Genomic DNA, 15,790 nt, shown 5'->3' with positions numbered 1-15,790 from the left:
CACCACAGAGCATTCTGGGGAAGCCGACTATATTGGGCTTGCAAAGCATAGGTGGTGGTGGTTGTGTTGCTACCTGCAAAAAACCACACGGGGCAGTTTTCATCTAGCAGAAATGAGCCTCATTTCATACTGCACAGACAGACAGAGCCCTTCCCTTCCCTCCCTCCTCGCCAGTATCCTCTATCCCCCCCCCCCCAACCCACAGGCAACTAGGGCAAAATTGCATATAGTTGCTTGTGAGGAACAGCTGGGTACTCAGGTCAGGATCCCATGCCCTTGCCTCCCCTTCTATGAGCGAAATCTGTCAAAAAGCCCAGCTGCAGTTATCTTTCAGCCCAGACAAGGTTTTTTTGGGCGTGTATGTTAATCCACCATACACCCAAAGCTGGGCTCAAACTTCGGGATCTGTCTGCCTTCCAAATATTAGTATTAAAATAGAGCGCTACAGACAGGTGGTTGGCAGTGCATGTCTTTCATTCTAACACTGGGGAAGTGGAGGCAGAGGCAGGCAGATCCCAGTTTAGTGACAGCTTGGTCTTCAGAAGGGCTCTAGGACAACCAGGGCTACACAGAGAAACCCTATCTTGAAAAACACGCTCTAAAAGCTGGGGGTGGGGGTGGGGGTAGGGGAGGAAGGAAGAAAATGCCATCACACTTGGCCATTGATGGGTTGTTTTACTTTCTGATACCAGGGGATTCACCTGCTCCTGTTTCCCAAGTGCTAGAATTAAAGGTGTGTGCCACTGCTCATGTTTTTTTTTTTTTTTTTTTTTTTTTTTTTTTTGTTCTTTGAGGCATGGTCTCAAAAAGTCTAGATTGATGTGAACACCTGTGCCTCCTTAAACCCACCTCCCTGCTGTGATGGAATGACAGATGTGGGCCTTCATCATTCCTCTGCATAGCAGCAGAAACAAACCAGCTTGTTCTTAGCATTTGAAGCACATAGCATCACTATACACTCTTTGCTTCTACGATGCCGCTCCCTTTGCAATAAAGTGGGAAAATCGCTTCTACTTCTGGGACAAATACGCTAAAGCTGGGTATGATGGGGCAGATGGGAAATCCCAGCACAAAAACTGAAGAGATAGCCTGGGCTACAAAGTAACAAAAGGGAGACAATCCACATTACTAGTGTGAAGATGACAGTCCTCTATCCCCCTTTCTCATCTTTGGATGTTGGGAAATGGAGATTCCCTGGTTTGCCTTTCTACCGCTCCCCACAGACTGGGTGTCGAACCCTGAACTTCATTAAATTGTCATGAACGCTTCATAGGGTCACACTCACGCACAACACGAACTCACTAGTCAGAGGTAAAACTTTAATCTCAGAGCGCCCCTCCCTACCCCCATCCCACTCTCCCGCACCCAAGTCTAGGGCCGGAAAGTGAGGCCCCCCCGGCCCCCCCACCTTGGGTGGGAGAGGGCCTTTTAAGGCACCTGTTAGGGTCGGGGGACAGGAAGCTGGTACCGTCCTGGGTACAGGACAAGTTTTGATGGACAGGCTGTCGTGCGGTGGAACCTATAGGGGGCGTCAGACGCAGAGAGGGACCCAGACTGTCCCCTGGGGAACCGGGATACAATTGTCAGGACTCAGGCAAAGAAAACAACAAAAACAAAAACAATCGATTAACAGCCCTAGTAGTGTAAGAAATTCAAGGCCTCGGGCCAATTCTGGGTTAGGGAGGGCTTGGCCACACTCCCAGGAGGCCGGGACCAATCGGGTAGGGGAACTCTGGAAGGGCGGCGGGCAACTCTTCCGACACTGGCTGAGCAGCGCCAGCTCCCGCAGCCCGGCTCCGCGCTGGGGCCGCGAGTCAAGGCTGTGCGGGCAAAGCTTCGTTTGCTAGGCAAGAAACGGAGTTGACCCTCGGAGCGTTTAGAACCGGCCGCGCCCAACCGGAGCCAGCCAATCCCGGAAAGAATTGTTCTCTTGCTGGGCCGAGCGAGAGGCAGTGGCCTCTCGCAGGCCGAGGCTTTCTGCACGCTTAATATTTCCGCTTCAGCTTCTGGAAGTCGCTGGTATTGAGCCGCGGCCGCGGAAGGTCCCCGAAGACCTGGGTGTCCTCAGCCTCCCGCAGCACCAGCGCGCGCATGCTGGCCGCTATTCGGTCTAGGTCGGGCGAGGAGGGCTGGGGAGAAGGAAACTGTCAGTGTGCAGGGCCCGCCTCCCGGAAGCCCGCCATTCCGGCAGTCCGCGAAACGGCACGTTCCGCATCCCACCTCCTTCTTCAACTCTACCACTGCTAAGAAGCAGGGGCCCAGTGCAAGGTCCCCGGTCCGGCCACGCTTCGGCCACGACAGCAGGCATCCCACCTGAATCTAGGGGGTCGCCATATGTAGAGCCAGCTATGGAAGGCGCCGGCGCCCCGAGCGGGGTGTCACGTGATCACTCAGTGCCTTGTTGTCCCTTCTACTTTAGGGAGTTTTCTGTAAAGGGGGCGCCAGGTCAGACCAGTCCAGCCAGAGACCACCGCTTTAACCCGGAGCTTCAGTTTCCCTGACTCCCTCCCAAACGACTTTGGACAGTCGAGGGAGGGGCCTTTCTCCTAAACTACAGTGGGGCTCCCCAGGGCAGAACACTTGTCTCATTCCCCCCTCTCACCGGGCCATTCTCCTCATCTGACGATCGGGCTTCTGTCCTCTTCTCCTTGAAGGCCCACACTGGCACCGACACGGGCAGAGACTTGGCATACTGCTGGGTAGGCAGGGCTGTGGCCGGGGGCTGGGGACAGGCTGGGGGACCAGCGGGTGTCTCCTCGCTCAGGCTGCCGTCTATGATACAGGGAAGCTTCAGCTTCTGCCCCCCTACCCTCTGCCTGGCCTCCTAGGGCTTGGACAACCCAGGATCCTCACCGTCTGTGCTCTCCGGGTCTGACTCGCAGAAGGGGGGCAGGTCCTGGAGGGTGGCATCCTCATCCATCATGAAGAGACCTGTCGGGTAGACAGGCCCTGCAGTCGGTCCCTGGTCTCAACACTTTTTCATTTGTCTCCCTGGTCACTGAGGGTCCCTCCCATTATCAGGTACTACCAGAGTCAACATGGTGCTTGGGACATGGCCCAAAAATAACTCCCAAAGAAAGATGGTCTGGTGGGGACAAATAAAAGATCCCAATACCATGTCACTTGCCTGAGTTTGGTTTCAAAGATCTGATACCAGAACACCTGGCTCTAGAGCCCATAGCCTTCATGGAAGGCAGGCTTCTTTAGGAAAGGCAAGGTGCCAGCCACAGGTAATGATGGCAAATGAGTAACTCCTATTCACTCCTCAAAGTCCTGTGGTGACAGTACTTTCTGGGAGAAGCATCCAACTTCCTTATTCTCCCCAAACAGCAGTCCCTACACCCAGGTGCCCACAGTGGGATTGCTGGGGCATGGAAAATGCTGTCTTTGGCCTTACCATGCCACACAATGTGTGCTTGTAACCATCTCCAGCCCTGGCCTCCTCAGCTGTAGCAACGTCCCACTCTTAGGAAACTTCTGTCTCCCTTGGATGGGATGGCAGCCCCTCCCCCTTTCCAGAAACACCTGCACTTCTCACCAGTTGCTTGGCCAGACAAGAAGCCCTCAAGGAAATCTCCCAACCCTGGTGTGCTACATTTGTGCAACATTATTGTGTTATTACTCCTATAAAGTGGTTGGCTCTTGTGTGAGGCTTGGAAGGAATGCAGCCCCAAGGACCCACAGAACACCCTGGACAAGCGTCCAGTTAACCAGCAACCCCACTCCAGCACCAGCCCTATTAGCTCACCTCCATTATCGCTACCGCCCAGCCGCTCCCCAGATGTCTCTGTTTCAGTGGGCTCCTCCTCATCTTCCTCCTCATCCTCCCTGACCAGGGCTGGCCGAGGTGGTGGACTAGGAGCAGGGCTGGGCGGCTGTGGTGCTGGTGGGGGACCAGGAGGTCGGGTGGCAGTGGCAGCCCTGTGCGCCTGTGCGATGTCGTGGAGGCAGCGCCGGGCGGCCTCTGCCAGGGCTCCGCGGCCATGGGCGGCATAGGCACAGGGTCCAGGGCGGGGCGGTGGCGGCGGTGCTGCAGTCAGTAATACCAGCTCTGTGCCAGTGCGGGCCCGAAAGCGCTCGGCGGCCCCCACGACGGCTTCCCACAGTTCCTCTGGCCGCCCAGACGCCATCCGAGCCCTGTGGGCCAGAGCAGGATAGAGGGGCTCAGGATGCCGCAATCATCACTCCCCATCCTGAGGGGCGATTACTGCAATGCAACTCCCCTCCATGGCACGTGACCATCCCAGCTGAGCTCCCCCGATTCCCACACCTGTCTCCCCTGATATCCTTCCTAGTCCTAGATTGCTTTCTGGCCCCATCCTGTTCCACACAGGAACTACCCAAAGCCTTCGAGTCTCCATCTGTTTTGGCTATGAACATTGGAGTCAAGTTGGTTTGTGGTTCTTTAGTTTGGCTTCTTAATACTTTGGGAGCCAGGATCAAGTACTCAAGTTGGCCCCAAACTCACTATGTGTAAAAGGTAACTTTGGAGTCCCGATTCTCATGCATCCAGTTCTTGAGTGCTTGGGTCACACATGCACACCACCACGCCCAGTTTGCTGGGGACCAAACCCCAGCTTGGTGAGTTAGTGTCTGCAAGCGCCAACTGAACTGCGTAGGGTTTAATATATGGCTGGCACCGAACCTTCGTAACCGACTTCCCTCCACTACCCGAGTCCCTGCAACTGGAGATGGGAAGCACCGTATGCCCAGCCTAACGTAAGTCTTTGAAGACTTACACCAATTTCATGTGCACCTTTCCCATGGTGTGTAGCATGTTAATACACGTGTAACCAGGTATGGTGGCACACATCTGAAAGCATGGTACTCAAGAGACTGAAGCAAGACTTTTACAGCTTTGAAGTTAGCCTAGGATACAGAGATCCAGTCTCAAAGAACAAAACAAAACCCACAGGTGATTTGCATGGCTTCTGTAGCACAGCTGCCTGGCCAGTGCTATGCCTTCCTCTTTCACGTGGTCCAGTAGGTCCTCTCCCCCTGCAGTGGACCTACAGTCTGCCCTCTAGGGTGACCAGGACCAGGTGGACCCCGCACCCACATCACTGGTTCTCAGGTCACTGCCAACTTTCCAATCACTAGGTGAGGGAGATGCCGCCTTCTCTGGGATCATTCTTTCAGGAGAGAGATGAGCTCTGGACTGAAGGTGGACACAGGAAGATGCAAGCTGCTCTGTACCCAGAATCACAGCTTCAGCTTCTACATCTCCTCAGCCCCTGCCGTGCAGGGCTCTGTGGTGCTTGGAGAGTTGTGACAGCTATTCTGCTGCCTGTCTCCCCATCAGACAGAACTGAAGCCCAAGGATCTGGATTCCCACCATGATTTAGTGTGACCTTGGACCACTCACTGGCTCCCAGTGCCCATCTCCTCCATTAAGCAGTGTGTGAACCACAGCTGCCAGGCAGCTGAGAACTGAGAGGTGGTGAGCTCCCATCACTGGAGCAACTTAAGCCCACCAGGACCACAGTGAAGAGAAATATGGATGCAGTTTGCAGGCTCCTGTCACTTAACACTTTAAAAAGCCAGTCTGCACAGACTCCACACTGGTCTGCTTCCCCTGACTCACCAAAGTGGGAACGACTCATATGTTGGACCAGAAGATGATCACCGTTCCTAAGCAACCCCTCACTTCCTCCATGAATCAGCAATGGACACCCCACTTTACAGCCTGAAGCTCTGAACCCAGGCTCTTGACTGTTATACTGGCAGAACTGACCACTGAGAAGAGCAGTCTGTTGTCTAGAGCCTTCTCTGCCAATACTGCGCTCCACCCTGCCTACCTCAGTAGACTGCATCCCCCATCCCATCACATGGACAGGGAGAAAGCTGCAGTGCTTTGACACTACTGTCTGCTGGGCCTCAAAGTCCTACCTACAGCTTTAAAAGGCGCCCAGCAACTCCTACACACACCTTCCACCTCTCCTAGCTAATAAAGGAGGCTGGAAGTTTAGGGTTATGGCTAAGGGCAAGAAAGTGACTGATCCAAGATGACACAGCTTCGGTCCTCACTTCCATGAGAATACGAGAGGGCAAAGAGTGGCAAGTCCCAGCTCCTTTGCACGAGATCTCGGGGGCAGCCACAGCAGCAGTGTCACCGGGTGAATGACTTGTGAAGGCGGCTGGAAGGAGGGCAACTTACTCCAACCTCCTAGGCCTATGGCCCCCTATGAGGCGAGACTGGGGGCAAACCAGGAAGGGGGAGCTGTCCAGCGGGAAGGTGCAGGCCTTCCAGGACAGTTGTGGAGGAAGATAGAAAAGAAAACGGCCGCAGCACGGGACACGGTGCGGGACGTCCAAGAAGGATCCTACCACCGAAGTGAGGCCGCCAACCAAGGCTACACCACGCCCGCAGCCCAGAGAGGCCCCTGCTCTAGGAACACAACAGGAAATCCCGCCCCCGGTGGGGATCGGGACCGGAAGTCCCGCCCGGGGCGCCCCCTCACCCACCCGCGACCCCCAGCACACAGAGCCGTATGGACATGGTTCACCGCCAGCGTGAGGGTTCCAGCCCGTCGGCACCCCCGCAGTGAAGCTCGTCTACACTTGGTCGCGAGTCAGACACATGGGGTCGAGCGTGAGCCCTTTCAGCAGTCGGCCAAGAGTCGCAGGACGATCACTGCCCCCCTGACCTATGCAGACCATACCCTTCCCACGGGGGCTCACCCTCCCACTGCCCCTCAACCTCAGGAAGGCCAGACCCTCCCCAAACCCCAGCTCACAACGCCGCCTCCACTCACGTGCCCGTAGCCAGCATGGCCGGCCAGGCGCCGTCGCCGCCCTCAAAAGGCATGGCGGCTTCTTGCGTCATTTCCGTGTGGCTGCCCCTCCTCCATTGTGTACACTCCTCCTCCCTTATCCTGCATGCCTCAAATCAAAATAGCAACTAGAAGCTACGTCGGCAAGCCGTGGGCAAGAGCGACAGCAAGGGTGCCCACGGATGGAAAATATGGCCAAAGACTTTAGCTACTGTTTCGAATTGCCCGCAACAACTATGACCGCATGCCCATGCTCACACAAGCGTAGGCAAGCGGCATGACTACATGCCCATGCTCACACGCAAGCGGCATGACGTCCCTCGTTCGTATTCAACGTCTGCTCCCGTCCTGACGTGGCAGTCAGTATGGCTTCATATGCCTATAAAGCATATGGACGCTTCCTTCCGTCCACACTAGACCCCCCTCCCCTAGGCCCTCGCTCGCTCCCTTTAGCACAAAGCTGGCAAAGATTCAATATGGCAGCGTTTCTTGCTTCGGTTTGCCCAGTTTCAAGATGGTGGTGCGGTCCTCTTTCCACGGTGACTCAGAAATTTGGGGCAGCTTCGTTTCCAGGAGCACTGACGGCTTCACCCTTTATCCCGAGCCCCTCTGCGCCTCTGGTGCCATACCGCTTCTCTCACCTTTTCCTCTCTCCGTTTCGCTTTTCCAGCACCCTGCCGTCGTGCCCCGCAAAGAGATGGTAGTGCCCCGCATTAACATGGCTCCCACCAAGCCGCTCTTGTTTGTCCTCGAGAAAAACGGCACAGTATTGGCTTCGATGCCAGTATAAAATATGGAGAGGGCCAAGGAGGCGTTCCCGAGCGATCACGAGTTGGGCTGCGAGCATGGGTCCTCCTACTTGTTTACTTCGTGGCGAGAGTGGCGCAGTGCGCCTGCGCCGTCCCGCTGACCCTTGCCAACTTTGCGGTCTACACCTCGTGACCTAAGTCTTAGGGTTTCAACTACCCTGTTCAAACAGATGGTCTCACCCACCGCAGCCTTACAACCTCGGAGACGCTACCACTATCTGGCCTGGAAGGGAGCGTTATTTTTCCGGATATGACACCAAGTTGACCCGGAAAAGGAGGAGATCGGGGCAGTGGAACCTCCGCGGCGGCAATGGAAGGATCCAGCTACAGGGTAAGACTTTGGAAATCATTCCCTTGCTTATTATAGGAGACGCCCCCCACTGGTGGTCCGCTTCCACCTTCTGCTGTGCAGGGACTAGGCCGAGTCAACTTAGCAAGCACCAGCTTCTGGTTACGATGCTGTTGTCACTCTCCGCAGTCCTTAGGGAGAGCCTCCCTTAGCCCCGCCCCCTGGGAAAACGCACGCCCATCTGGGGCGCGAGGCGGGGCTGTAGACTCACCACGCCCCATCTCAGCTTGTCAGTCAGGGGCTTTAGACCCCGCCCCTGGGGAAAACGCCTCCCTTAGACCCTTGGCTTTCACTAGGTGGTGTTTGAAAAGGGAGGCGTGTACCTGCACACCAGCGCCCGGAAACACCAGGATCCAGACTCGCTCATCGCCGGCGTCATACGAGTGGTGGAAAAGGTGGGCCGGGATGGAGGTGGCATGTGTGGGAACTTCGAATTGAGGGATGAGGGGCATTCGGGTGACTCTACTAAGTCCTCCCTATGTCCCTCAGGACAGCGACGTCTTCCTGCACTGGGCTCCGGTGGAGGAGGCTGGAGACCCAACCCAGATTCTCTTCTCCAAGAAGGTAGGCGACCCGCTCCTCTTCCCCACTCGAGTGGAAGGCAGGGAGTACTCGGGAACCTGTGAGCCTGTTTGCTTTGTGAAATGACCTAATGCCATATCCTCTTGGCTCCTTAGGGGACCCTGCTGGGTTCAGATTTCTCAAGGGGTGTGGCCTAGTTTTGGTCTGAGGCAGCTTTCTTTCCCCTCTGCTTGCTTTATGTTTATTTATTTACATTTATTTATTGTGTGTGTGTATTCACATGCCGCGGTGTGGGTGTGTGGAGGTCAGAGGATAACCTGTGGTAGCAGGTTCCACTGAGTGGGCTTTCACCGAGTGGGCTCCAGGGTTGAACCCAGGTTGCCGGTTTTGGCAGCAAGTCCAGAGCCCTCTCACTAAGCCCAAAGATTTAGATTGTGTGGGGTGGGTGGAGGGGGTGTGAGTGTGTGAGCATGTGTGTGCACTAGCTGTGAGTGCATGCAGAGGACAGCACTGCAGACACATGCTGGAGCTTAGGATGTATGTGGGGACTAGGATCTGAACTCTGGTCTCTGGGATTGTGCAGTAAGCCTTGCTAACCACTAAACTATCTTTCTGGCCGTATATGATTTATTTGCTTATTTGTGTGTGTGCTACTCGGAGGAGTCATTCATTTCTCCTTGTGGGTTCTCTGGACTGAACTTAGGTCATCTGTCTTAGCCGTTGAGCCGATGTCTGGCCCTGCTCAACAGTATCCCCTATCTGTCCATCACCAGTACCCCCTGTAGACACACAGCTAGTCACAATGACAATGGCTACCACTTGAAGCTCTTCATTCAGTTACAGTGAAAAGTCAAAAGGACACAGAGGAACCTTGACAAGAACACAGAAAGGGCTGAGAGCAGGGGTGTGAGCCTGCCCTTTTCTTTTTTCTTTTTTTAAAAAAAGTTTTTTTAAAAAAAAAAAGATTTATTTATTATATTTATATCAGTACACTGTCACTGTCTTCAGACACACCAGAATAGGGCTTTGGATGCCCATTACAATGCTTGTGAGCCACCATGTGGTTGCTGGAAACTGAACTCAGGACCTCTGGAGGAGCAGTCAGTGCTCTTAACCGCTGAGGTCCAGCCCCGAGCCTGTCCTTTCTCATTGAAGTCAGGACTGACAGTTGGTGTTGTGACTGCAGGTGGTCTCTGCGCACTTACCTGTGTAGCAGCTGCCTCCTGACTCCGTAAGCGTAAGGTTGTAGCCTGGCTTTCTGCCAGCCACCATGAAGCTCTCTCCCTCCTGCCTCGTTCCCTCCTTGTTCTGCAGCTCGCTTTCCCACTGGGCTCTTAGGCTGCAAGCAGGAAACCCCGAGACTGCAGGTCCTCATTCTGTAATTTCTCCTTTCCAGGACCCGAGTCGGGGTGAGCCCAGCACCTCAGAGGAGGAACCTACCTTTGATCCAGGCTATGAACCTGACTGGGCTGTCATTAGCACGGTGCGGCCACAGCCCCACCTGGCAGAGCCCAGGAAAGGTAGGTGGAACTGTTCCATGGTGGTCTAGGGGACCACATTTTGCCCTTCATGATCATGGTTCCAATGGCTTCCTTGCCCATAGTCAAGGTGGCTTCTAGATGCTTCCTTTCTGGCCTAGAAAAGAATGGCTTGGCTCTGGACATTTCCAATGAGTTATTCTCCTAAAGGTTTCCAGGTCTGTGGGTTGTGGAAGGGCTGACAAGCAGCTAAGCACAGGGTAATTTCTTTCCTTTTTTCTTCTTTTCTTTTTTTAAAAGACATGGTCTTACTCTGTAGCCTCTTTTGTAGTCTTAGCTGGCCTTGAACTCAGAGACCTGCCTGCCTCTTCCTGGCAAGTACTGGGCTAAAGGGTGAGGGTCACTATGTTCAGCTTCTTAAACCTTTTGTTGTGGCTCAGGTAGGGACTTGCAGCAAAGAGGCCACTAGAGGTGAGACAGCCAGAGGACTAGGGGTGGATTTACCTTTGAGTGCCAAGCAGAGGAATACAGTCTTCAAACAGAAGGTTCTGGAACATTCTGGAATGGACACGTGGCCTACCAGGCTTCTTCCCAGGCGCAGGCAGTTTTACTTCTAAGGAAATGTCAAGTAGCCCAGAATCCTCAGAGGCCTGGGAGAGGGTAGCTTCCAGCCAGGCCTCAGATGACAAGGCTGTTGAGAGGGCACACACACCTCACTCTTCGCTTCCCCCCAGGTGCAGAGCCCAGTTCCTCCCGGAGCTCCTGGGCCTTCTCCGTGAGCCTGGGGGAGCTCAAGTCCATCCGCAGATCCAAGCCAGGCCTCAGCTGGGCCTACCTGGTCCTGGTGACCCAGGCTGGAGGCTCCCTGCCTGCCTTACACTTTCACAGAGGGGGTACCCGAGCCCTGCTCCGAGTCCTTAGCCGATACCTGCTGTTGGCCAGGTAAGCTTCTGCCTGAGCCAGGCCTTTGAGCTGGCATGTTCTTCTGCAGCTGTAGCTGGAGGCTTCAGGACATGGTTGAAGCACAGTTCTGGTCGGAAGGCGCTAAGAATATCCAGGCGCGTCCCTTTGCAGTCCCAGTGCTTGGAGGGCTGGGACAGAAGGGACTTCAGGGCCAGTGTAGGCTACATAGGACTGAAAGGGAGGGCAGAGAGAGGAACTGGCCTGTCTTTGTAGGACTTCAGAAGTAGTCTCCTGAAAAGACAGGAAGTGTCTTCTCATCCCCACAAAGGCACTCATAGGCGCCTTCCCTGAGTCAGTCAGCCTGGCCCAGGAGTATAAAGACCTCATTGGCCTCCCAGGCCCAGCTCTGGTCTGGGGCCTTTCCCTGCAGTAGCATTTCAGTGGTCAGGAAAAGGACTGCAGCACCTGGATTAAATGTGGCCAGGCTGGCCTAGTACCACGGGGCCCTTCACCTGTAGCCACCTGTGTGCCCCCTTCCTCCCAGCTCTCCACAGGACTCCCGCCTCTACTTGGTCTTCCCCCAGGACCCCTCTGCCCTGTCCGACTCCTTCCACCACCTGCAGCTCTTTGACCAGGACAGCTCCAATGTGGTGTCTGTGAGTGTCCCTGGGCATGCGTGGATGTGATGGGTGAGAGCCAGAGGCACAGCTCTGATACCTGTTGCCTATCCTATCCCCAGCGTTTCCTTCAGGACCCCTACTCCACCACCTTCAGTAGCTTCTCTCGAGTGACCAACTTCTTCCGGGGAGCCCTACAGCCGCACCCTGAGGGCGCCTCCTCCCCTAACCTACCCCCGCTGCCAGATGATGAACCAGAGCCTGGCTTTGAGGTCATTTCTTGTGTGAGTATCAAGTGGTCCTGTTTGGGACTTTCTATTGTGTCAGTTTTCTCCTTGGTAACATGGAAACAGTATCTGGAGCTGTTTAAGAAGTGACTTCACACAGGACCGAGGTGGTACATCTCGAGGACTCGAGGTGGTACATTAATCCCAGCACTTGGGAGGCAGAGGCAGGTGGATCTCTGTGAGTTTGAGGCCAGCCTGCTCTACAGAGTGAGTTCCAGGACAGCCAGGGCTACACAGAGAAACCTGTCTCGAAAACAAAACAAAACAAAAACTCCAAAAAAGACGTCACTTGTATGTGGTGTTCTGGGTGGATGTTTTTCTTTGCTGAGGATGTCTAACCCAGGGGCTGTTGCATGCTGGGTGGATGCCCTACCGCTGAGCCGCACTCCCAGCCCCTCATTGGTGATCTACATGAGACTGCTCATCCCCTACTGAACTAGTTTGCCAGCTGTGTCTGGTCTTCTGGACTGGACTTCTCAGTTTCCTAGCCTGGTCTTATAGTGTGTGACCCTCTTACCTCAGGCCTGCCTGTGCCTTTCCTGGAAGCTTCCTGTTGGCCAGAGAACGTGTCTTTAGGGTTCCTCCCTGGCCCAGGAGGGCTTAGGACTCACCTGGCCTGTGTCCTGCAGGTGGAGCTGGGGCAGCGTCCCACAGTGGAGCGTGCTCCTCCAGTCACAGAGGAAGAGTGGAACCGCTACGTGGGCCCCGAGGGTCGCCTGCAGAATGTCCCCGAGTTGAAAAACCGTATCTTCTCAGGCGTGAGTGTCAGTGGGTGCAGGCTAGCATGGGCGGCAGATGGCTAGGAGGAAGCTCTCTGACTGTTGCTCCATTGCACCCTCAGGGTCTCAGCCCTGGCCTTCGGCGAGAGGCTTGGAAGTTCCTTCTGGGTTACCTTAGCTGGGAGAGCTCAGCTGAAGAGCACAAGGCGCACGTGCGGAAGAAAACGTGAGTGGGAAAGTGTGGCTCCCACAGCTTTGGACAGCTCCACACCAAGGCTTCACCTTCTCCCAGTTGTTGGGGTCATGGTGTCCTGGAGCCAGCACCAGCCCCCTACTGTTTTGTAGGGCTAGTGTGTGCTGTATTGGGGCTTTTTCCACAAATGTTGGTTTGGAGACACTCTGTGCAGTGAACAGCCTCACCCACACACCCCCCCCCCCCCCCCCCCCCCCCCCCTGGGCTGCCTCCTGATTGCATGCAGCCCTCACTCCAATGTCGCAGTGTTGCAGTTCTTACAGACAGCTTTGCAGGGGCTGTCGGCTCCTTCCTGTGGGTGTCATGCATCTGCTGTGTCTGGCCCCTTGCAGGGACCTTAGTGTCCCTGGACAAGCTTGTCCAGCAGAGAGAGGGGTGGTGACACATATTAGCAGAAGCCCACAGGGTCTCCTGTGTAGAGACGCATCGGGAGAGAAGAAAGGGAAAGGCAGGACAGGTGGCCTTTGTGGGCAGAACAGGGCATGAGGAGTGATGATGTGGGCAAGTGTTTTCCAGGTGTCCTCTAGGTGCAGGGGTCCTAGCTCCTGTGTCCCTCCCCTCTCAGGGATGAGTACTTCCGAATGAAGCTGCAGTGGAAGTCTGTGAGTGCTGAGCAGGAGCGGAGGAACTCACTGCTGCATGGATACCGAAGCCTCATTGGTGGGTGGGGCTGGGAAACATGTGGTCGAGTTGATATGGTGGGGTGAGCTGCAGTGGGGAGGCCAGGGCTGGGAAGGTTGTCTTGGGCCCTTGTCAGCTCTCCCTGGGAGATTGGGTGGCCTTACCTCTCTGTGCCTGTTTCCCTAGGCATAGCTAGAGTCTCATGTTGTGGGTAGTGGTAATAGGTTCTGGGGAAGCTCCATCCTCACCCTAGCATGAGCCCAGCAGCTCAGGGCTGCCAGCATACAGGGAACTATCACTGCTACCTCTGACTAGCTAGGAAGGCCTACTGACCTTGTTCATGTTCCTGCCATGCTGGACTCCACAGAGAGAGATGTAAGCCGTACGGACAGGACTAATAAGTTCTATGAAGGCCCTGAGAACCCTGGGCTGAGCCTGCTCCATGACATCCTTCTTACCTACTGCATGTACCACTTCGACTTGGGTGAGCACCACACTGATGGGGAGAGAGTGGAGTGCTCTGGGTGCTCAGGGTGTGGCAGCTGACCCCGTGTTCCCTCAGGCTACGTTCAGGGTATGAGTGACCTCCTGTCCCCGATCCTCTTCGTTGTTCAGAACGAAGTAGATGCCTTCTGGTGTTTCTGCGGCTTCATGGAACTTGTGGTGAGGCTCAGGATGGGAGAGGGGGAGTGGTCAGGGACAGCTGCTAAGTATCCAGTCTGCGCTCTGCCCTCACACTTACCTCCTGCTCTCTGCAGCATGGGAACTTTGAAGAGAGTCAGGAGACTATGAAGCGGCAGCTTGGGCAGCTCCTGCTGCTTCTGCGGGTGCTGGATCAGCCACTCTGTGATTTCCTGGGTAGGTCCTGTGTGAGACCAAGGAAAACCTGGCATTCAAAGCCTAAGGGACAGGGCAGCCTGCCCGCCTTGGGCCAGGTGAGGTTTCTCTAGACTCTCAGCTAGGGCCACAGCATTCTAGCTAAGTTCCTTGTTGCTGAAGGGGCTGTGGCTCACATGGTAAGGGAGTGGATGGTAGTGCTGCATAGAGCAGGAGAATTGACATGTGTAGTCATGCCTGTCACCTGCCTGTCCCACTGTCCAGCACGGTGTGATCTGGGCTGTAGCTCGATTTAGCTGTGGGCAAGGCTAACTGCCAGTGCTTCCCTTCTAGATTCTCAGGACTCGGGCTCGCTGTGCTTCTGTTTCCGGTGGCTGCTCATCTGGTTCAAGAGGGAATTCCCCTTTCCTGACGTCCTCCGGCTGTGGGAGGTGGGCGGCCAGTTGGGGTGAGAGGGCTGGTAGAAGGACTGGGAGGTGGAAGGCAGATGGGCAGGTCAGGATGGGGCTTCAGGGGTTCCTTCTGACGCCCCAGGTGCTGTGGACAGGGCTTCCTGGCCCCAATCTGCACCTGCTGGTGGCCTGTGCCATCTTGGACATGGAACGGGACACCCTGATGCTATCTGGCTTTGGCTCCAATGAGATCCTTAAGGTGAGGGCACTTCCCACCTTCTACTCTGACTTAGATGTGGAGTTCACCTGCAGTGCATGCTGCTCGCCTTGGGTGGGGTTAGAACTGCCTGTTTTTCCCACCTACCAGGTTACTAGGCTGTACTTATAGAGCAGTGAAGGAGAGGAGCCTGCCCCTCCCCAGTGAGGGCTCTTCCTCTTGTGCTCCAGCATCCACATGTGCTAGCAGGGAATGCTATGGAAGATTGTGGCAGGCCAGGGACTCCTGAAGCTGGACCCTATACCCCTAGCACCAGTCTGCTTCTGTCTATCAGCAGAGTGCAGGCATGGACCTGACTTTCCCTTTTCCACAGCACATCAATGAACTGACCATGAAGCTGAGTGTGGAGGATGTGCTGACACGGGCAGAGGCTCTGTACAGACAGCTGACGGCCTGCCCAGTGAGTCTTTAGTGCTTGCCTGATAAACCCCATGGCTCCCCAGCCAGGCTCTCCTCCTCCCACACCTACTGACTCTACCCTCACCCATCAACTAGCCTCTTGGACCACTCCTCTTCCCACAGGAGCTGCCACACAATGTGCAGGAGATCCTGGGGCTGGCACAGCCAGAAGAGCCTAGTAGCCCATCTCCTCCGGTATCTCCAATGCCCTTGTCACCCACTCGGGCCCCGTTGCCCCCGCCGCTGCCTGAGGAAGTGGTCCCACAGCCTGACAGCAGTCTTGAGATTCTGCCTGAGGACGAGGATGGCGCCTGACTCCTAGCCCATTGCATCTGACCAGGTTCCTGCAGATTGACAGGTCCTGAGCTCCATGTCCATGGAGGAGGCCTGGAGCGAAGTGAGACCATGAGCCGGCCAATGAAATGGAGGAAGGTCCTCCTAGAGGTCGGGGATTCCCGAGTGCCTGCCCACCAGCTGCTGCCATTGTGAGGCAATAAACCGTTCTTGGTTGACTGGGCTGGCATCAGGACACTTTGCTTTTCCCATCTTGCTCA

At 55.4% G+C, this 15,790-nt stretch overlaps 2 protein-coding genes across 10 annotated transcripts; one reads left to right on the top strand and one right to left on the bottom strand.

The window, feature by feature from the left end:
- Window positions 1–1,295: 1,295 nt before the first annotated feature.
- Window positions 1,296–7,700, bottom strand: Akt1s1 (AKT1 substrate 1). Of its 8 annotated transcripts, none has more exons than XM_021168847.2 (5): window positions 7,415–7,700; window positions 3,749–4,137; window positions 2,854–2,931; window positions 2,603–2,772; window positions 1,296–2,129 (listed from the first exon to the last, which is right to left on the bottom strand). In XM_021168847.2, exons 1-5 carry the CDS (start codon window positions 7,618–7,620, stop codon window positions 1,986–1,988), a joined length of 987 nt encoding a protein of 328 aa, XP_021024506.1. In that variant the 5' UTR covers window positions 7,621–7,700; the 3' UTR covers window positions 1,296–1,985. The 8 variants fall into 8 exon arrangements, with proteins under 8 accessions (XP_021024506.1, XP_029335304.1, XP_021024508.1 ...); XM_029479444.1 differs by lacking the exon at window positions 7,415–7,700 and adding an exon at window positions 6,756–7,408; XM_021168849.1 differs by lacking the exon at window positions 7,415–7,700 and adding an exon at window positions 6,466–6,755.
- Window positions 7,701–7,795: 95 nt separating this feature from the next.
- On the top strand, window positions 7,796–15,748 carry Tbc1d17 (TBC1 domain family member 17). Of its 2 annotated transcripts, XM_021168843.2 has the most exons (17): window positions 7,796–7,913; window positions 8,228–8,326; window positions 8,421–8,495; window positions 9,850–9,973; window positions 10,666–10,873; window positions 11,379–11,490; window positions 11,574–11,735; window positions 12,368–12,496; window positions 12,580–12,683; window positions 13,276–13,370; window positions 13,699–13,815; window positions 13,894–13,994; window positions 14,090–14,189; window positions 14,502–14,599; window positions 14,703–14,819; window positions 15,151–15,237; window positions 15,360–15,748. In XM_021168843.2, exons 1-17 carry the CDS (start codon window positions 7,893–7,895, stop codon window positions 15,549–15,551), a joined length of 1,941 nt encoding a protein of 646 aa, XP_021024502.1. In that variant the 5' UTR covers window positions 7,796–7,892; the 3' UTR covers window positions 15,552–15,748. The 2 variants fall into 2 exon arrangements, with proteins under 2 accessions (XP_021024502.1, XP_029335302.1); XM_029479442.1 differs by lacking the exon at window positions 15,360–15,748 and having other exon boundaries at window positions 14,502–14,616.
- Window positions 15,749–15,790: the final 42 nt, after the last annotated feature.

The sequence above is a fragment of the Mus caroli genome, chromosome 7 (genome assembly GCF_900094665.2).
Source record: "Mus caroli chromosome 7, CAROLI_EIJ_v1.1, whole genome shotgun sequence".
Lineage (NCBI taxonomy): Eukaryota > Metazoa > Chordata > Mammalia > Rodentia > Muridae > Mus > Mus caroli.
The sequence above is the reverse complement of the archived record's forward strand: the minus strand, read 5'-3'. Positions and strand labels throughout refer to the sequence as shown.

Coding starts and splice junctions, on each gene's coding strand:
- Akt1s1 (XM_021168847.2), bottom strand. CDS start 7,620: ATGCTCGCAGCCCAACTCGTGATCGCTCGGGAACGCCTCCTTGGCCCT. Junction 4,138..7,414: donor CGAAACGGAGAGAGGAAAAG/GTGAGAGAAGCG, acceptor TCTGGCCCACAG/GGCTCGGATGGCGTCTGGGC. Junction 2,932..3,748: donor GGGCGGTAGCGATAATGGAG/GTGAGCTAATAG, acceptor TCTACCCGACAG/GTCTCTTCATGATGGATGAG.
- Tbc1d17 (XM_021168843.2), top strand. CDS start 7,893: ATGGAAGGATCCAGCTACAGG. Junction 8,496..9,849: donor AGATTCTCTTCTCCAAGAAG/GTAGGCGACCCG, acceptor TCTCCTTTCCAG/GACCCGAGTCGGGGTGAGCC. Junction 11,491..11,573: donor ACAGCTCCAATGTGGTGTCT/GTGAGTGTCCCT, acceptor TCCTATCCCCAG/CGTTTCCTTCAGGACCCCTA.